Here is a 21,901-nt window from a genome sequence, read left to right as displayed (position 1 = left end):
TGTAAATACCTATGTAAAACGTTAACGCTTATAAAAAGGCATTCAAGCCATGGCTTTAATGCCATTGACAATTGTAACGTGTTAAAGAGGACCTCTTTCAGAGCTGTTTCTTATTGTTTTCTTACTTTGGGAACTTTTTTGGTGAGAATCATTGTAAACATTTTGTTGGTCACAAAGGATTTTTGTAAGGACAGCTTCAACAATCATATCAAACTGACATGAAGTTAAATTACCCATAGGGTGCTGAATTCTATCTGAAATGGATATATCTAAAACTGCAGAGTAGTCCTACAACTTTACATTAACAACACACAGTAAATGGTCTGCCATACCTGTAGGTCCATACTTATCATGTGTGTCCCCATACTGTCTACATTTTAGCTGTGCTACATTTATGTTGTCCATTATGTTGTTTCAAAGCACAAAGGAAAATCACAGGCGTGTTGTTAAAATGCCCCCTGATGTGAATTTAGCAGAATTGCTCTGGGTTTACAAGCAGAGGAGATTCATGAATAAACGGTACTGCTGCTGTCATTCCTCCGACATCAGGTTTATGTACTTAAGCCGATTAATTTGCTGTTAGCCTTGTGTTTTAAAGCCAACAAAAAGGGTAGTTACTTCACGTCACACAGCCCAAACCATGAACTGTGCACCATCTCTTTCCGTAAAAAGCTGACGTCACATTCCAATCCTTTAGTTGACTGGGTTTGGCTTAGGTCTTAACAATTTGATTACATTTGTACACTGTTACATACTTTAGGGTTAGACTCTCCTAATTAATAGTCCCTGGAATCCACTTTGTGCTGCTATATTGCATTAAAGCATCACAATAAGTACTGTAGTTGTATTGTACCTACCATATAATTTATATGGTAGGTACATAATTTATATAGAATAACAAACTGCAATATATTTATGTAACTGTTGCCACAATTATCTTTCATACTGCACCTTAAACTGCTACTGCTGTGAGCACAATTGTATTTTATTATACATAATCTGTCTTTATCTGTATGCATTTAAGGTCTGGTATTAAGTGTATTTCTTTTGTCGATTTGCCCCCTCATCTAGATCCCAGCGAGCATAACCCCAAAGAAGAAACCAAGTGGAGTGCAGCAGACCTCCTTAGAAAAGTCATTTGCAGCGTCAACGAAATATGACGTGAACGATCTGGAACAACTGAGAAAAGAAATGGCAATTGCTTTATGGATCGGTCGGACAGGGCTTCCTGCTTCCATTGTGGAGGACGAAGAATTCATCCTCATGATTGAGAAGTTTGACAAGAGACTGACCATCCCAAAAGAACTAAAGTGAACAATTTAATTGATAAAGTATACCTTGATGCCAAACTAAAATTCAGAGAGCAGCTTGCCACAGCACAAAGGATCACCATTGGCCTGGACATATGGTCCAAGAAAGGCCTCACGGCCTCATTTTGCCATCAGTGCCTGCTACTATTGCCCAGACGACAAAAAAGCATGTCACATATTATTATCTCTGATCCAGCTTACTCATCCACACACGGCAGAGAGCATTAAAAACCTGTGTTGACCGGTGCACAGAAGACTGGGGTATACCGCAAAACAAAATACTGACAGCCATAACGGACAACGGGAGCAACATGGTAGCTGCATTCAAACCTGTAGAGGAGGAGGAGAGTGAGAGCAGCATGGAGGAGGACTCCCAGGAGAGCGACAGTGAAGACCCTGTGCTGGCTACAGACGAACAGAGGTAAATTATTTCAGTTTAGCACTCAGTCACATTAGATGTTTGTGTTTTTGTTTTTCTCTGCAAGTGTTAATTGTTTCTTTTGTTGTGTTCTTGTCTTTTTCTATAAAGGTATGGAGCGATGGTGAGGACCCCCTGCGTCGTCCACACGCTACAGCTGGTGGTTGGCATGATAAAAAAAGAAACAAGTGTTAATAAACTTCTAGATAAGGTCCGTTCACTGGTGAAGCTCTTCCGAAAATCTTCCGTAGCAACTGAGAGGCTATTGAAGGAGTGCAAATTAACTCTGGTGAAGGACTGCCCCACTAGGTGGTCGAGCACCTACATTATGATCAACCGGCTTCTTCAAGTAAAGGACTCGGTTGTGAAAGTTGCGGATGGCATGACGTGGGACTATCTCCTACCAAGTGAATGGCAAAAGCTGACCGCTGTGAAAGAATTGCTCTCCCCTTTGCTGAGCATACACAGATGCTGCAAAGCGACACACAGAGTCTGTCCCTTGTCATTCCTGCCCTTCTTGACCTACAAGCTCACCTGTCTGACATACTTGATGAGCAGGGTCATACTTTCAAGGACCTAGGGTCCTTGGCAGTAAAGATGAGGGCCAACATAGAGCTGCGATTCGGCTGCTTTCTTGACAGCACGCACTCCAAATTCTCACCCCTTGCTGCTGCTGCTTGCTTCCTCGATCCAACAGAATCACTCCTCACGAATGATGATTTACAAATTCAGGACATTCTGAGCAAAGCGCAAGAGTACATTGTTCAGTTGGTTCCACCAGTAGTTCATGAGGAGGAGGAGGAGGCTGAGGAATCGGAGAAGGGAAAAGGAGCAGCAGCCGAACCAGAGAAAAAGCGGTCAAGATTTAAATATTTGTCCAAAACACACCGACCAATGCGACCATCCCGGTCTAGCCGGCCAAAACCGTGCGTCAGGCATGAAATGGAGAAGTATAAGCAGGAACTGTCCCACTTAACTGAAGAAGAGTGCTCAAGTGCCCTTGTGTTTTGGATTGCACAGCCGGATCATGCATATCCTCTCCTGAAACCCATTGCCTTAGATATTATAGACATGCCTGCCTCTCAAGCATTTGCCGAGAGAGTGTTCAGTGTTACAGGTGACCTCAGTCGTGGTCGTCGCAACAGAGCCAGAGTCATTTTAGAGAGAAGTGCTTTCCTCAAATTGAACCGGTAGGCTACTGAGGCTACCTAGGCCCAGTTTATACTGGCAGCTTAAATCTGGCCTGAATCAGATCTGTGTCAGATCTACAAGCTCCAATGTTGTGATGTGACCATGTGGAGCTTGTATGTCTGATCTGATCTGCCGCAGATCTGATTCGGGCCAGATTCAGGCCGCAACTGTGAACCTAGTAGTGGCAAGTTACTTGACTTAGTTGACTTGTATCATTGATTGTACAGATTGTATTGCGCTTCCATGCTGATTCTGTTTGGTTGCCTTAAATATTTGTATTTGCAGAGCTGGTTGCCTTAAAATTTGTTTTTATATATGCAGATCTTTGTTTTGTTTGATCTTTACATATTTGGAAATCCATTCATGGCCATGTTGGGATTTTAATGTCTCTATAACTTGACTTGTGGTTGTGAAACTTGTTTGTTAAGAGTAAGATTACTGTTCCCCAACCCCTCATATTTTAGTAGAATTGAACTAGGAGCCACATTGTGTTCCCCTCCTACTTCATGTGAAATCAAGTGAGCTTTATTTTTGTTTAATCATATTTTATTGTGATACAATACTCATTGTGTGCCATTGTGTTGTCTGCAACAAAATAATAAAAGAAAAGGTAGAGAAAAAAGTCGAGGAAAAAAAAAAAAAAAAACTCACCTTTTGAAAGTTAGATCAGTCTCAGTGTGCTTCATTATGATAAATGTATTGGCCTATTAAATAAATACACGCATCTTATGTATATTTGATTTTTGACTAAAACCTTTTGAGTTTTCGTCGGACTAAAACTAGACTAAAACCTTTGGAGTTTTCGTCGGACTAAAACTAGACTAAAACCTTTTGAGTTTTCGTCAGACTAAAACTAGACTAAAACTTTCAAAGATAGAAATGACTAAAATGGGACTAAAACTAAGAAGCATTTCGTCAAAAAGACTAAGACTAAAACTAAATCTAAAATGCCTGCCAAAAACAACACTGGTTGAGTGACCGGCCTCTGTAACGTTGTGAAGAACCGTTGCTCCATCTCCAAAATTCCAATTCAGCAGCAAAGCCAAAAAGCAAAAATAAAGAAAATGAAGAGCGAGAGAAGCTGCTGCGGAATAAAACAGCCCGAGCTACGATGCCAGATTAGTGAAATCTTTATTGATATTTATATTCATTAATATGCCCGCTTCGTCAGTGGTCCCTTGACATTTAAAATGTGCTGAATGAAAAAGAGTTCATTCTGTTTACCGTGATACAGGCCAGGATAAGAATAACTCCTTTTATGAATCGAACATCAGTTAGGAAAAGATAGTCCTCACAGATTCTGATATCCAAAACAGACGCAGGGGGTGTTGTTCCACCAACGGGAATTACAATTTTTAACGGCCCAACCTTCAAATCCCATATTAAATACCTAACAATATAGAACCGGATAGTATAACAGGCCAGCACATTTAATACTAATATTCCTCCTCTTCTTCTACTCAGTGGGGTGCTTAGGGACGCGTCCGGCCCCTCACACAGTCTGACTGGATTTATTAAGTTGCATAAGCGGCATTAGGCAGCACACCGACGGTGGTAACGAAGACCAATCAATCACTCCCTGGGAGGCAATACCCTCAAGGCCCCGCTGCGCTGCGTTTGCCTGGCTCCCCTTGCCCGTCTCCCCCGGAGACGCTCTCTGGGAGGGGGCCTCGGTAAGGAGGGCAAGCGGGTGATCAGTGTCCGTTTGATCACCATCGTGACTCACCGGCGCCTTGATGCCCTGAAAGCCCAACGCAACCTGTTAGCCGCTGCATCCGCAGTGGGAGCGAGTGAACAGGACTTTAAAAAAAGGAAATTAAAACTGAGTTCTCCTGACTCGACAGTTTGGGTTCAGAGTGGCAGATGAGAGTGTGGAAAAGCTTTTTCTTCTTTTTTTCACCTTCGCTATCGGGTTTTAAACACAGTGGTGACCCCATGTACACCAAAAACACATATTCGTATAAATATTTGTGCAAACGATTTAGTTGACAACGATTTAGTGGCACAACTTTAATGTAAAGTTGTGTTACGTGATTGCCATCCTCCCTCTTTCTTTAATAACCATATTTCAAAAATAATTTTAAGTCAATGATATAACAAAGAAGCCTTGTTATTTTCCATCCATCAAGTTAAGTTGTAGTAGCTGCTTGATAAACAACAAAGCCATGAATGGACAACACAAGTCACCTCTCAAAAGTGTTCCCTGTGTTATGTGTTGGACAATACTTGTCGTATATTTGTTTAATATACAATTACAGTTTTGTCAGTGTGCTCCTGATCCAGTAAAAGTTTTTTTCCTTTCAAACATCGCCTTTTCCTGTCTATGTCACAGATTACTGGCTCCGAAAATTGCATTAGCCGAGGGCGAAATCCACTGTAAATGAGCGGCTTGGATGTGTTTTCTGGCAGTAACACTGCAATTAAATTCTTATCGTTCCATCTCACTACCTTGTTATCTGAATATCCTTCAACTTGCCAACAACTTTTTCCTCTTCATCCCTCAATCCACTATCTCTCTGACCATTTCCTCATTTCATATCTATCTTCAATGTTCATCTGCGGGTTGTTTAGCCCATGCGTTCTTCTAGAATCCCTCCACTCTCCGCTCCTCCATCCGTTCTCCTGCCCCATCCCTTCATCCTGGACCAATGAGGCCTGCGTTTGGTCATCATAAAGTTCTGGCTGTGGCCTCATTTATCAACAATGTCTCTAAGAACAGACAGCCTACGTCACTATTCACCATAAGTCCAGGAAACATGGGGGGGGGGGGGGATACTGCTTGGGGAGTTATTCTGGATAGCTCTAGGCCAGCTCTGACTCACGTACACACGCACATTCTCCAGGCAATAGTTGAAAACAGCCCCCTTGTCTGTCCTATGTACCGTTGTATAATCAATATCCTATTCATAACCCCTAAGGCCTAATTATTTTGCAAGAAATCGTATTTTTTGGTCCTGTACATCTCTCGGCTTTTTGTTTTAAGCTTTCAGCTTTGAGTGGTCGATCACCCTTTGTCTCAAATGTAACCCAGTAAACACTGCACCACCAAGCGGATTATGTCTTCTAACATCGCAGCACATCGTGTTTCACGGTTAGCATAATGCATCAACATTTACATCCAGCACCGGATTGTTTGAACCCTTCCATTCCACGTTTCCTGGGGATGATGAATATTAGCGTATTATCCGGGGCTAAAATGTGTCTGTTCCTGCTAAGCCATGCATAGCGGAATGGCTGCTCACCTGATTTACCATTCCTCTGCTAGAACGGACACGCCAGGGTTTTGGAGCTTCTCCCTTTGATGTTTCTGTCAGGATATTATACATATATATACAGTATATATTTCGTTTTTTCCTGAACAGATGATTTCTTCCCTTTCTCAGCACCCTGCTGCTTCCTCCATGGGGGACGGGGAGACAGCTCGGTCTCTCCCTCTTCATCAACGTTCGTGTCATCGTCCAGCAGTCCCTTCACCTCCCTTCATTTGTAGGATTCAGATCCCCCTGTGCTTCCTTATATACATAGACACTATGGGGGAGGAGGGGGGAGACAATGGGATGCGATTGTTTGTGACACTTCTGAGACCCTGTGCCCACAACGTGTTTTCTGAAATTACAACACAACCCGGGACCATAAAGGGGGGGGGGGGGGGTTCAGCTGTCAGTTTGAGAGTATTTCTAGAAGCTGTGGGAAGGGGATCGGCCAGACAGGTAGGTCCTCAACTGGGCCAAAACAGTGGCATCTTCATGCTGTATTTTGCTGTCACCTGTGGAGAACAAAGAGGCTGGTGGCATTGTTTTTGTCTTCTAGTGTGGTTGTCTAGTGACTATACAGGTAAATTATAGGGCTTTTCTGGGTTTCTTCATGTTGTGGAGGTTCGTTTTTGTTTTTTGTGGATCCTTGAGCATGTAAAGAGAAACCATTGCCTAGCTTAACAATGGTTGGAACTTATTTTATACTTGAACGTAAATGTAAATATATAAAAAACGATTTAACCGCTAATCCAAAATTGTACTTGTCAGGATCACAGTAGCAAAGCGGTCACTTATCTGGACAGCAGCGGTGGGATCAGAGGTAGAGTGGTCGAGGAGGCCAGTAGCAGGTCAGACTGCATTAGAGCACAAATCCCCCCATTTTAGCCTGAATACATAGGTAAGAAGCACCAGAGCAGGTTGCTAGTACCATGGACAGTATCAGAACGATAACCTTTTGAACTAAATGGATGTGGTAGGCTACACCCCGGAATGCATCTGCAGACCACTGCCACATAAAAAGGTAAGACGCGATATTTATGGCTTAAGATTTGCTGGTGCTGTGGCGAGGTCTTGTGTTTTTTGGCACTCAAGTGGTCGGCTTTTTTAATTTGCAATTGATAGTGGGTGGAGTCAGTCTCTTGTCGACACAAAGTGACTTTTGGTCATTCTTGCGGGGGAGTTCATTCAGTTTTGGTCAGAATGCCTGATGTAGGCTAGTTTGATGGAATGCGTGTTGGGAATTGAGAACAGCCAGCTCCTGATGTGATACAGCGTTCAGCTGTTTTTCTTTTTCAATCTTGGCGACTTTTCTAGTGCTGTGTGTAGCCACACCTTTGGCCCTTCTGAACTTAGAAATGCAGTTAAATTCCTTTCCTAGTTCCTCTTGATTATGTTGTTAGCTTAGCCATATCATGTCATGTTGTCAACATTGCATACATGGAGCAGAACATAGTGGGTCATATGTCCGATGCTTTTTGAAAACGTTTTCTTCATAAAACGTGCCAGACAGATTATGTATACATTTTATTCCTTAGTAATTAGCTACATGGTTATGCCGTCTTTCAGAACCTTTCATTACCGGCACTAAAGAGAGAAAAAAGAGTGCATCCTCATTGTACCCAGCACTTCTAAAAATGCACTTCCGAATGCGTCTCTGTTCCCAGCACATTTCAAACCAAACTGACGCCCATGGAGATTTCCCACTTTGCAACTCAAGAGGCTGGTGTACGATGCATCTCGAACACACCATTAGTCTCTGCCTCTTACTTCAGGTTTGGTAGTCAGAAGCTGGGCGTTGGGGATTGAACCTAGTAACCTTTCGGATGGTAGTTTAAACGTTATAGCCGCTACTCTGTCCAGCATAAGTTTTGCTTTGGATTTGATCTGGATTAGCATTTTGACGCATTTGTGAAGGTTTATTTTTCCCACAGAAGCTATAAAGGAAGAAGCACTATCATGTGGTATTTAAGGGAGATTAAAAACATATGAATATGAGAGGAATGTTAATATTGAATTACTTTTTACTGGAACAGAGTACAAATCTTGTAGTGTATTTATAACGCACTCGTAGATTATTCTGCTTTAGAGGAAAACTTGGAAACAGGATTGCCGTATCAGGCTAGCTCAACGTAGCATCTGATTCTGATTGGCCGTGGTCTTAACAACAGAAAATCCTTGTCTCTTAAGAGGGGTATTCCATCAAAGACGCTAACGAAGGCGGCGCTTAGTTGATTATGCCTGTTTAGAACTAACGCCAACTTCCACTTGAGGCTGAAGCCATTCCATCAACGCTGTTCAGCCGCGCCTTGTTCAGGTTAGTTCAAGCCAGGTTTACCTTATCGTGGATAACGCACGCTCACGAGATATGTAATTAGCCCAGAACCGTGGTTGTAAAATCGCAGATCTTTTGAATGCATAAGTAGTATTAAGCGTAACATATTTAGATTTAATATTGACCATATATTCGTAATCAGGGAGATAGTCTTCAGGTAAAGTGTCAGACTTGTACCCAGTCGTCCTGGGTTCAATCCCCACCTAATTAGTAATTTAGGAAGGATTACTGGATAAATCAGACAACTTTTCATGTCTTTTATTTTCCATTTCTTTGAATATTCTAAATTGACTAACCATAGTATTTATCTCAACAGAGGTGGCTGCCTGCCGTGAAACTCACCTGAATGGAATTTATGTGGCTGACAATTTCCCATGCAGCAGTGTTTTTGTCGTTGTGACAAAGGCTTCACTATCAGTAACATTAATATTATCATTAACTTTACCATGGGTTTTTGCAAATTCGATTTTTTGTTCTAGGGATATTGTAAGACATATGTATTACATAAAAAGTAAATGGTTTGGCCTAATTTCTCTGATATAACGGGAAGTTACAAAAAAGAAGCCAAAGCCAAGAATTCAATGACACACTCAGGTCGCCTGTACTATAGGGCTAATGCTAGACCAATAACCCAACTGCTGGTTTACGATTTTGATAGAATGCATATATTTGGCTAAAAATGTGTTCTGAAAATATCCTGGACAACAATACATAAATGTAATTATTTTATTTGCATAATTTAATCTTAGAACCTTAGTGAAAATGTTGGCTGTTTGTACTTCATATATGTACATTTATGACAAAATCATGAGGACTAGACTTGGCGGACTCTTCTGATGGTTTCTGACAGATGGACTTCTCTGAAACACCGATCAAGTAAGCCTGACCATCCCATCGATAGAGGAGGCAATATACAGTAGATGCTTTTATTGTGTTAGGAGAAGAGGATAACGATTGGTAGAACAAGTCAAACAAAATCATACAAGGGCGGTCAACCAAACTCTGCTCCAAAAATAACGCTGGGATGTGGTTATTGATTTGACTTGCATTCACACAGTTGATCGTACCGGATTATGTCTACTGCGCCTTTCAGCAGCTCTATTTAAAAGGCCAACTAGCAGAATCTTTGGAGTCCAAAACAAGCTCACCCATGGTGCCTTTCATAGTTAGGGTTTAGTGTTGAAGTGCTGAACCACAATTTTTGATCAAGAAATTCTGCCACGCTTCCACGTTTCAATAATCAGTGGGCCGTTGGTCATATGTTCTGTGCTCCCAATAAAACCCAGGTCACAGCCTTCAATGACTGCTAACTGCTTGCTGACAGAGTTCTCGAGGTGTTTCCAACATGGATATCCCCTTGCTTAGTATCTTGATGGAGGTTATGATCCTACAGTTCTTATTTCATCTTCCACTACCTGGACAGTTTTCTGGCGTGATTATCTTAGGTTCTGTTTGCACTGCTTGTACCACACACATTAACTGGGCCATCTATTCCTTCTCTTCTCTCACTGAAGAGACAAGGTTGTTGAACGTAATTCTGGGTAATGTAGAAAATACCTGAGGGCCAATCTGAAAGCCTGACAGGATAGCAAGGGAAAAATAAATTGCATTAAATGTTAACAGACGTATATATTAAGAAATTTAAAAAAAAGTAATAAATAATTTCATGTTTAATTTAATAAACATGAAATTAATGTGCACAAGTATTGTTAAGGAGCGGCGAGACTTAAATTTTCATTTTTTGGAACGATTTTCATATACATTGATTTTGCACTCTCCATTGCAGTGCTATGCGATTCATACACGTGAAGCCCATGTTAGTACAATTATCTAGAGCAAGAGAGCCTGTTGAGCTTATAGAATGAATAGAATACAGTGGTTAAATAGTGCTAGTTCTAGCGCTTCACTGAACATGTCATTCAAGTTACAATGCAACTTTTTTGTGATTTAACCATCAAAAATAATGGATCCAGTTTTCTACCTGTATCTTAGCGGTACTTACAACCCTATGTCGGCTGATGGGAACACCTGGTGCGCTCGTCGCGTTGGTGTTGTGAATGAGGAGGTATTGGCGCTCCGACAGAGCATTCAAGGAGGAGAGAGACGGATGGAGGTGGCCACAAGGACATCTGTTTCTGTTCACCGTGTGGTAGAGAGAGCCCGGGTTGGGTTTCCTCTGGGGACTGTTTTGTTTCTCAAAGGGAATTTTGTTTCCAGCAAAGCATGGAAACGAAAATCGGTGTGCGACTGAAAAAGACGGTGATATATATCCAACATAAATTAGCACATCACTCTTCCGACAGCGGCAGGAAAGGCAAAGACTAAGATGATGCCTGTGACATTTTGCAGATGTATTTTTTTATTTTTTTTTGCAGTACTATTAGGGGAAATGAAGGGTGTGTGTTTCTTTCTTCCGTTCCACTGAGACTTTTTTTTCCCGGCGTTTAACGCAGCCCTAGATATATAGGCATAAACCTGCGCCTGCATGTTTGCCTCCAATTCAAACGCCAGAATCTTCACATTCTGACATCTTCTTAAAGTATTAGTACATAGGACAAGAGTACAAACACATGGTGGCCGGCCCCTGTCTGGTTGAAACAGGGCATGTGTTCATAACGGCAGTCCCCTTCTTTGTTTGGCCCCTCATGTTTGGAGACACTATTGGCAGAGGGAGAGAAGTAGGGGGAGAGAAAGAGATCTAGTAAGAGGCAGAGAGCGGAGTCGGGGGGGTAATCACACGTTCTATTTTCCTTCATCATTTCCTCGGAGAGACCAATTCATATTTCACCAAAGAATCAGTTTATGAATTTATATGTATCTAAAGTATACCTGATTTATTAACTCGCCAGGTGTCTGAGATCAGACCGAAGGACAGAAGCTGAAAGAAAACAAAGCCATTTATAGCCCAGAAAAATGACAAAGGAGATCTTCAACGAGTCCAGATGGATGAGGCATTACTTTCTTTATCCTCTTTTTTTTTGGTTCCCCTGAAAAAAATCCCTCGGTATAATACATGTATCTCTGATTTAAGAGACGGACCGATCCTTAATGTTTTATGAATGGGGCGGCCATTTCATCTCCATGCTGTAAAACATACATCCTAGAGAGAGGCACAGGGGGAGAGAGGGGGGGAGAGGGTAGAGACACTCTGATGGCATATTTAGCAGATGACCCCTGAGTGCTTTAATGTGGGGTGTTGCAAAGTGAAATTGTCTACACTTGAAACGATGTTAGGGTCTTAGCGAGCGGCGCGGTAAAAAATGTAAGCGTAGGCCTATATCCCTTGGTGTCTTTAAAAAACATTATGTGTTCTGCACCGGTTACACCGCCAAAAAGACAGAGCACTGAAAAAAGAGAAGGAAAGAAACTGGCTCTGAAATAAGCTGCAGAGAGCCTGTTTATATTCAAGAAATGTTAATTAGTTAATGTTAATTACTGGAATTCGTTTTTTGACAAATAAACAAAAATAAGTTCAAGTTAAATTTTTTTACTCCTTCACAAATTTTCTCCTGTCTTGTGAAGTCACTACAGTGTATACAGTCCTCCACTTATAGCCTATCTCTATCCTTTGAGCGGGGCCGGGTCTGTGAGTGTTTGTAATAATACTGTTTAAAAGAACGGCGTTAGGTAACGCCATTATTTTTTCAGTAACGGGATAATCAAACTCATTACTGTTTCCGTCTTTACAACGCCTTACCGTTACTGAACGTTAAATGCGGTGCGTTACAATGAAATGATTGGATAAACTGCGTAATCCGAACGCACCCCTGGCTACGTATACAAGCTGCTAGTGAGGACACCGGGTGGGTTAACAGCCAGATAAGCGATTATGATTGGCTAAGGCAGAGTCATGTTTCATGGTAGCCAATCGGAACCAGTGTTTTTACACACAAGCCAGGACACACACACACACACCACACACACACGCAACAAACACACACACACTGTGCAAATAGTTACTTTCCCTTAACTAGTTAACTAGTTACTTTTATTAAAGACCAATTCAATAACTAACTCAGTTACCTTTGGAACAAGTAGTGAGTAACTATAACTAATTACTTATTTAAAGTAATGTCCCAACACTGCCAGCAGCCCTGCCTCTCCTCAAACCCCGGGTTGCACGTGACCCCCGCCCAGAGTGTCGGCTCAATGTATAAACATATGCAACCCGCCTCTTTGCTGTACAGGCATCTCATCTCAATGAATGTACTATGCTAGGAACACATGTCCGTGCACGATATCATGTCAAGTGATACGAGAGAAAAAAGGAGCGAACCAGCCGCTAACGCTGAATATTCATAAGTGCATCATCATATTGCATATGTATAACATCTGCCCGGGTTTGCAGCCCCGCTGAAGCCGAGCCCTCTATCCAAAACAATCCAAGCCGAGCCTCTCATCTGGAAGACTATTGTCTTCATCCAAAGTAGTGTGGTCTAGTCTAGTCTGCTGGTGAGAGGGGGTCACTGGTGATATTGACCTAGTCTACTCCAATGTTCTCAGGCCCGTCGGCTCGAGTTCAACTGTGACTGGCGAAAGGCAGGTTGCTTAAATGTCTTTAAGCACAGATTAGAGACTGCGGCCCTTCACTCACACCCCCTTAGTCCCACCTAGCTATTACCGACCACCACAACAGCGGCGGCAGAGAAACAAATTTACACTTAAGTCAACAAAACAGCCACCATGAGGCAGCTCGGCATGACTGTAAGAACCTTGAGTGATACGTAACTCAACCCAAGATGGCAGCCAAACAATAAACCACCCTCCACAGACACAGACACACTGACACCCAAACACAAACAGAACAGGTGGAGTGTTGTCTGGCGAGCGCAGGGACTTAAGTCGGATTGATGAGGTCATTACTCTGCGTCATGGCTGCAGCGGGGGGGGGAGTGTTAATCTTAATAAAATACAATGAACCTAAATGAGAAAAAGAAACAGTCACGGGGCTTGATGATGACGAGTGGAGGCGCGTTCTTGTCTGCTCTCCTCTCCCTCGTCTACCTGCTCCGGGGCTGTCAGGGCGCGCCGAAAAAACGGCAAAATGAAGACAAAACACAGGAAAGTGATTCTGTTTTTCCTCATTTCTTCTATCCGTGTGGCCTTCAGATTTCTGCTTAGGAACAATATCTAGAAGTAAATCCCCTCCCAACCTCCCTCACTGCGTTCTGCTCCGGCGTTTTCCTGAAGTGCGTTCACATTTTAAATGGGGGAGGGGTGCGGCTATTTGGGAAAATTTACCAGAAATAAGCAGGTTTGCCACTGCCGACGCAAGTCAAGGGGAGACTTTATCCCAGCCGGTATTACCAAGGGCCCGTTTACCCCATGAGCGCTCGGACAGCTTGTTAAATTAATCCTGTGGGGCCGCTGGAAGCAGGATGAGACATATGTGTCGGAATAACCTGGTTGTGTCCTCGCCACGGCAGTGCTGACTCAGACGCAAGCACACACACACACACACAAACACACAAAAATGCTCACACACACACACACACACACACACACACACACACACACACACACACACACACACACACACACACACACACACACACACACACACACACACACGCACCAACGCGGACAAAACAAACTGCATGATCCAAAAAACCCAAATGTCTCCAACTTTGAGTCCATCTTTCCTTTATCTTAACTTGTATATTTTTTGTTACACAGCTAAATTCTCATCCATCCATTATGTAAACATTCTCTCTCTTGGGTTGAGCGACGCGAGCCGCCCTCCCTCCTCATCTCCCTCAACAATAATTGTTTTGGGGTTGAGGTTTTTATTCATAACGAGGATGAGCAATGGAAGTTGCTGTCTCGGATCTGATTCTCTCGCCCTCCGTGCTAACAGCTGGTCTCTAACGGCCTCATGAATATCAAAGCCACAGATGCCGAGGTGTCACAACGCAAGACGTTTGGTTTCCTGCACATGTTTTTTCACACTGGATTGCTGATGGGACTCATAGAAGACATGGGGCCCTATATATTAACGGTCTGAAACGCAAGTGAGATGCGCGAAACAGAAGTAGCTCTGTGGGCGGCTCTCTGGCGCTGTATCTATTACACCGGGGGATAAATTACTCTTGCGCCTAACGGAAATCTAAAATGGGTTGGTCCGAAATACCTGTAGGTGTGTTTTTGGCATAACATGCAATAAACCAATAAGATTGCCATCGCCCATCCCCTTTAAGAGCCATGAGCGCATTTGAAACTGAGGAGCTGACCACATAAATGTCAAACTTCAAATGGCTCAGTTTAGGTCCAAATAATATGGCCTGATTCACTAAAGCGTTTTCTTCTCCATCTTCTGAAACACTGAGTCGCCATGTAACTTTCGGCATAGACTTCCCCATAAGATATGCGGTCCTGTGGCCGCAACTGTGGGGCTATTTAATGATATGCGGCAATACATTAGCAAACATTGTTTCTTACCAGTATTGTATACGTTATCGTTATCAACTTGTGTTAATAATATGCACTTTGAGGTTTATGTCGGGTCGGCAAGCGTTCCTGTTGCCATCTACACCGATCATAATCCCCGGGTGTACCTGAAATCGATGCGTAACACCAATCAAAGGCTGATGCGTTGGAGCATTTTCCTACAGGCCTTCAACGTAGTTATTAGGCATATTCGAGGAAAGGATAACGTGGTAGCGGATGCGTTGTCGCGCTTGTAAATCAGTGTCTGAGATTGTTGTGTTTTCTGTGTTTTTGTTTTTGAAAAAAAAATCAAACTAGAGGAAAACACTAACTTAGGGTGGAGGTGTTACGCGCCTCCCCTTTTTCTTCTTGTTCCACCCGCTCTATTCTCTTCTGTCCTCGCAGGTGTTCCCGATTCCTGGGGGTGGAGCTACGGCTACTTAAGGCGTGGCCTGCGCTCCCGACAGGGGTCTCATTCTGGCGTCTTCACGTTGACCCGAGCTGCCTTTGAATCCTGCTTGGAGTACTGCTATCGTTTTCGCATTTGTTTTATATAGCGGAGGATGGGAACTGTAGGGAGGAAGTGCTGGCTTCGACGGCCCATTGCGTGGCTGGCCCAGGCTTCGTCCAACCTTTTTGTTTCTTTAATGAGTGTCCTTTTGTTGGAAGTTCTGTGAAATAAACGTCACCATCATTGTGAACGGGAACTTTGGTCTATGTATTCTTAATACGTTGCGGGTCGCCGGATCGCGAGCCGTGTTGTAAGGGTGGCCGTAACATATTTTTGCTGAAGTGTTCGAAGGGCGTGGTTCGCTCGTGTCTGAGCAGGGGGCCGACCCTGCTGTGTCACTTATTTTTGAAAGCGCTGTTTCAGAGCAAGAGATTGGGTCTGTTGCCTGCGGGTTCTTCATTAGAAATGGGGTACTCATGCGTAAATGGACTCCGTCGTATGCACTAGCGGGTGAGGATTTTGGTGTGGTAACCCAGGTTGTGGTTCCTCCTAAGTATCGCTCGGATATTTTGAGTTTGGCACATGACCATCAGTTAGCCGGTCATTTGGGGGTAAACAAAACGTATGATCGGGTACTGCGGCATTTTTTCTGGCCTGGGTTGAAGAGGGACGTAGTGCAGTTTTGCAAGTCGTGTCATGTTTGCCAGGTGATTGGTAAGCCGAATCAAACGATCCCACCGGCGCCGTTGTATCCAATTCCGGCAGTAGGTGAACCTTTCGAGCGGGTTATCGTTGATTGTGTCGGCCCTTTGCCACGTAGCAAGTTGGGTAACCAATTTTTGCTCACGATCATGTGTGCCTCAACGCGGTTTCCTGAGGCTATCCCACTGCGTAAAATAACAGCTCCGGTGGTGGTGAAAGCATTGATTAAGTTTTTTTCTGTGTTTGGGTTGCCAAAAGTCATTCAAACGGATCAGGGGTCAAACTTCATGTCGCGCGTGTTTGCTCAGGTGCTGAAGCAACTGGCAGTGAGTCATGTCCACTCGAGTGCGTATCACCCTGAGTCGCAGGGGGCACTGGAGCGCTTCCACCAGACACTGAAGTCGATGTTGCGAGCATACTGTTTGGAGTTTAACAAAGACTGGGATGAGGGAGTTCCCCTTCTGCTATTTGCCGTCAGAGAGGTGGTTCAAGAGTAGGGTTTAGTCCCTCCGAGTTGGTTTTTGCTCACTCTGTGCGAGGCCCATTGAAGCTGCTGAAAGAGAAGTGGGTGGGTGGTTCTGAACCTCAGAATCTGTTGGATTTTGTGTGCGATTTCCGCTACAAACTGCGCCGGGCTGGTGAGCTGGCAAAGGAGAACCTCGGTGCTGCTCAAAAGAGAATGAAGGGGTGGTACGATAGAAAGGCGAGGAGCAGGAATTTTGCTGCAGGGGATAAAGTACTAGTTCTGCTGCCGATCCCTGGGTCCTGTTTGCAAGCTCGATTCAGTGGCCCCTATTGTGTGGAAAAGAAAGTGGGTGACTTCGACTATCTGATTGCTACTCCGGAACGTAGCCGCAAGAAGAGGCTGTGTCACATCAATATGCTGAAACCATATCAGGGTCGTGACGCGGATCCTGGTCTGGGCGGCCAACGTCCAGCTGAACCCCCGGTGGAGGAGGTGGCCGACGGTGTCGCTAAACCCGGCTCCGCCTGTACTTTGGCGGTGTGCAGCCCTGGAAGTGTCGGGGTCGGGATTGCGCTGGAGACGGGGGAGGATGATGTGGAGGTTCCGTCCAAAGCACTAGTGCAGGGGAGGCTAAAGAACTCTGAAATGTTGACTGAGCTCGACGCTCATTTGGCTCACCTACCTGACCTTCAACGCGCTGACGTTGCAGGTTTGATCTTTTCACGCTCTGAGTTGTTTTCTGACGTTCCTTCCTGTACCTCAGTTCTGCAGCATGATATTGATGTAGGCGGTTCTCCACCGATCAAGCAGCATGCCTACCGGGTGAACCCGGACAAGCGGCGCCGTCTTAAGAAGGAAGTTGGGTACATGCTGGAGCACGGGATTGCTGAGCCCAGTTTGAGCTCGTGGAGTTCGCCCTGTCTCTTAGTTGACAAGTCAGATAAGTCAGATCGTTTCTGTACTGACTTCCGAAAAGTGAACAATGTGACAAAGCCGGACAGTTACCCTTTGCCTAGAGTGGAGGATTGTGTAGATCGTGTTGGCAGCGCATCGTACGTGACGAAACTCGATCTGCTAAAGGGGTATTGGCAGGTCCCGTTAACGGAACGTGCGAAGGAAATCTCAGCCTTCGTAACGCCTGATGATTTCTTGCAGTACAAGGTGATGGCTTTCGGGATGCGTAATGCGCCCGCTACGTTCCAAAGGTTAGTGAACACGGTCTTGTCGGGTGTACCTGGGTGCGAAGCCTATTTGGATGATGTGGTGGTTCATTCTGATACCTGGCAGGGCCACATGGAGCAGTTAAGTGAGGTGTTTGACCGGTTGAGCAAAGCGAATCTAACGTTGAATCTGGCGAAGTGTGATTTCGGTCAGGCAACTGTTGTTTACTTGGGGAAGGTGGTGGGCCGTGGTGAAGTGCGACCGGTTCAAGCGAAAGTGGAGGCAATTCATGATTTCCCTGCTCCTGCGTCTAGGCGAGACCTGCGTTGTTTTCTGGGGATGGCGGGTTATTACAGGGGGTTCTGTAAGAACTTTTCCGCGGTTGCGGCGCCATTGACCGACCTAATAAGCCCGAAGGTCCGGTTTGTGTGGTCCGAGGGTTGCCAGTACGCATTTGAACAGATTAAAGACCTTCTGTCGAACGCCCCGGTACTTGCTGCGCCGAACTTCGAGAAGCCTTTCAAGTTAGCTATTGATGCGTGCGACGTAGGAGCAGGTGCTGTCCTGCTCCAGGATGGGGCTGATGGAGTGGAACATCCTGTGTCTTACTTTTCCAGAAAGTTTAACCGGCACCAGCGTGTTTACTCGACGATCGAGAAAGAAGCCCTCGCTATTGTGCTTGCCTTAGATCACTTTGAGGTTTATGTCGGGTCGGCAAGCGTTCCTGTTGCCATCTACACCGATCATAATCCCCTGGTGTACCTGAAATCGATGCGTAACACCAATCAAAGGCTGATGCGTTGGAGCATTTTCCTACAGGCCTTCAACGTAGTTATTAGGCATATTCGAGGCAAGGATAACGTGGTAGCGGATGCGTTGTCGCGCTTGTAAATCAGTGTCTGAGATTGTTGTGTTTTCCTTGTTTTCTGTTTTTTGTTTTTGAAAAAAAAATCAAACTAGAGGAAAACACTAACTTAGGGTGGAGGTGTTATGCGCCTCCCCTTTTTCTTCTTGTTCCACCCGCTCTATTCTCTTCTGTCCTCGCAGGTGTTCCCGATTCCTGGGGGTGGAGCTACGGCTACTTAAGGCGTGGCCTGCGCTCCCGACAGGGGTCTCATTCAGGCGTCTTCACGTTGACCCGAGCTGCCTTTGAATCCTGCTTGGAGTACTGCTATCGTTTTCGCATTTGTTTTATATAGCGGAGGATGGGAACTGTAGGGAGGAAGTGCTGGCTTCGACGGCCCATTGCGTGGCTGGCCCAGGCTTCGTCCAACCTTTTTGTTTCTTTAATGAGTGTCCTTTTGTTGGAAGTTCTGTGAAATAAACGTCACCATCATTGTGAACGGGAACTTTGGTCTATGTATTCTTAATACGTTGCGGGTCGCCGGATCGCGAGCCGTGTTGTAAGGGTGGCCGTAACAGTCTCCCCGTTAATATACACTGCAATGGACTGTATTATGCGTTAGCCTATGTGTTTAGTTTGCGTGTGTTTAAACACACACACGCACCAAGCATAACACGCATTCATTCATTATTTTTTACACTCACTCGCGGTAAAACTATGTCTCTTCACGGTCAAATACTCATCAATCCTAAAAGTTATGGGCTTGTACACGATGTCTGTGTCAAGAAAATATGTGTTTGCTGCACGGTGTTTGCAGATGCATTGATTTAAAAGTACAACTCATTGCCGCTGTACCAACGTTATTATTTACCCTAAAACAAGATTTTGTTTTGGAAGGCTGGGATATACTTTGCTCGAGTTTTTTATTGTTGGTATTATTATTTGAATGCATGGCATAACCTACTACAGTGTTCCACATGCTATTTCATTGCAGTTTCACACATATGAACAATCCTTGACATCATGTGTTTGTAAGCTTACGTTACAGTTCCGACCTTCCAAGGCACGTCAAAATAGCAACACCAACTGCGCTATCCTCGAGGGCACTTAAACCAGGATCTTCAGTCAGTGGCGCAATTGCAAAATCTATCTGTAAGATAGCACCATTTATCATTTGCGCCAGAAAACGCCTCTGCTTTTCGCGATCACACCTAGTGGCGAGAGTTTGCTGCGGGGGAATATCAGCTTTGTGCCGGGTGCAGTGAGTGTAACTAGCAACGATACATGTGTCGGTGCAGAAGGTCGGTGTAGAAGGCGTGTTTTTGCTTGGCCGTGTGTGAATGAATTCTTTCTAATTATTGTAACTAATATACACTGAAAAAAATATGGAGCTGGGTTTACTTAAAAAAACTTTGTACACCCATTGCACAAAGAAATACTAAGTAAATTTAACACAGCAAATCTTTAAGTAAAATTTACTTGCATCTCCTTATAGCTTTTATTAGTAATACCAAAGTAATGTTTACCTCTGAAGGCAAGTATTTTTTACTTAGTTATATTTTGATCTCCTTATAGCTTTTATTAGCAATACCAAAGTAATGTTTGCCTCTGAAGGCAAGTATTTTTTACTTAGTTATATTTTGATTAAGAATTACTGGTAAAAATCTAGTACACGATTTCCAAATAAAAAATCCATTAAATGTTAAAAATGGGCACACCTAAATCTCCCCCCCCCCCAAAAAAAAATGAAGACGCACAATATCCAGAATTTTGCTTTTTATTTTTCAAAACCACAAAACACATACACAAACAAAATGGGCATTTTCTACATGAAAATATAAAATCATAAGATATAAAAAAAGCAGAAACAAAAATAATGAGCAGAATGCAAGCGTTGGTGTGTGGAATTTAGTAAATGGACCTATAAGTACACAGTAATAAAATTCAAAGTCAAGAAAGAATGCAAATCTTTAAAAAAAAAAAAAAAGCCACCAACCTGTACAGGTCCATTTTTACATACTGTAATTCAAGTCATGAAACAAACCTACACTAAAGAACAAGGTGCATAACTAAAAGCCTTTCATGAACAGTTATGAACAACTTCGCAATTAAGTCAATTGCATCTGCTGCATGAGCTGTAGTCACATTTCCCTTTTACTGTAACAGTTTCCTTCTCAGAGAATCCACTTTGGGGGAGAACTTTAAATCATCCAACTCCAAAAGCAACTTTTGAAACACTTCAAATGTGTATTTCAATTTTGGAGGATAACTGAGATTCAGTGAGTACACAAAGCCCATGAGAAGAATGCAAGCATTGGTGAGTGTTTTACAACCACCCAATACCTCTGTACCATCAACCACAATGATGACATCAGTTGGGGGGGCACCCTCTGCAGCACTGCCCAGCACAAGGATCTTGATCACACCGTCTTTGATGTCTTGTTCGATGACATCCTTGGAAACATCCTGCTAAACACAACACAAAGAAGTGCCATAGTGGTCAAAAACTGCACAACCCACACATCCCAATACTTCAACTGCTGCCATTTTAAAAGGGGTAGGATACACACACACCTGGTAGTCCTTAATGAGCTCCTCTGTCGATTCCCCCAGGAAATGGATCAGACAACGGATGACCGCATCATGGCTATCGATCTGTTGCTGTATAAAAACAAGATAATAAGACATAAATAACTTCAATGCTCAAAAAATTAAGGGAACACCAACACAACGAAACACTGTTACGAGTTATACTTCTGTGAAATCAGCCTGTCCACTTGGGAAGTTAGCCATGTCTCAAGGGGTGGAATGATGGACTTAAGTAAAAGAAAGCAAAATGCTAACAGCACATCTGACTGACTGGGAGGACGCACAGAGCTCAGAGAGATATGGCTCAGCTCGTCTCAATTCAGAGAACACCACCTTTCATGAAGGAAGTACAGTGGACTGTTCCTACCTGATTGAGTGACTCCAACACACTTTTTATTTTTGTGCCTGAAGTCCCACCCTGTGTCTTGAAAACAGTCAGGAGTTTGAGTGTAGAAATCCATCTTAGTCAAAAAGGTTCGGTCCAGGTTGATAGTTGTGATCCTCGTGAACTCCTCCTTCACCTAAAAAACAAACAAAGACACAAAGCACACAACACAAAGGCACACACATTGAAATGAAAAAGCTTTAAAATGGCACATATTATGTGAATGTTTTTACAAGCTCATATTTTAACTTCTACTTATTATTGTATTTATGTACCAGTTGATTTCATATAATTGTGTGTATATACATTTAAAAGCTACATCAATGGATTTAAGACCCTCCAAATGATTTTACTTCAAAATATCTAATGACC

At 43.6% G+C, this 21,901-nt stretch overlaps 1 protein-coding gene across 1 annotated transcript; it reads left to right on the top strand.

The window, feature by feature from the left end:
* Positions 1-1,414: 1,414 nt before the first annotated feature.
* On the top strand, positions 1,415-18,797 carry LOC130380604 (uncharacterized). Its single transcript, XM_056587848.1, has 4 exons — positions 1,415-1,731; positions 1,840-2,158; positions 16,893-17,150; positions 18,759-18,797. The coding sequence occupies exons 1-4, from the start codon at positions 1,622-1,624 to the stop codon at positions 18,795-18,797; spliced, it is 726 nt and encodes a 241-aa protein (XP_056443823.1). The 5' UTR covers positions 1,415-1,621.
* Positions 18,798-21,901: the final 3,104 nt, after the last annotated feature.

This window comes from Gadus chalcogrammus, chromosome 4 (assembly GCF_026213295.1).
Source record: "Gadus chalcogrammus isolate NIFS_2021 chromosome 4, NIFS_Gcha_1.0, whole genome shotgun sequence".
Lineage (NCBI taxonomy): Eukaryota > Metazoa > Chordata > Actinopteri > Gadiformes > Gadidae > Gadus > Gadus chalcogrammus.
The sequence above is the reverse complement of the archived record's forward strand: the minus strand, read 5'-3'. Positions and strand labels throughout refer to the sequence as shown.

Excerpts from the sequence above, each read along its gene's own strand:
- LOC130380604 (XM_056587848.1), top strand. The coding sequence starts at position 1,622 with ATGGTAGCTGCATTCAAACCTGTAGAGGAGGAGGAGAGTGAGAGCAGC. Across the intron at positions 1,732-1,839 it reads CTGGCTACAGACGAACAGAG|GTATGGAGCGATGGTGAGGA; the intron begins GTAAATTATTTC and ends TTTTCTATAAAG. Across the intron at positions 2,159-16,892 it reads AATGGCAAAAGCTGACCGCT|AAAGTGGGTGACTTCGACTA; the intron begins GTGAAAGAATTG and ends TGTGTGGAAAAG.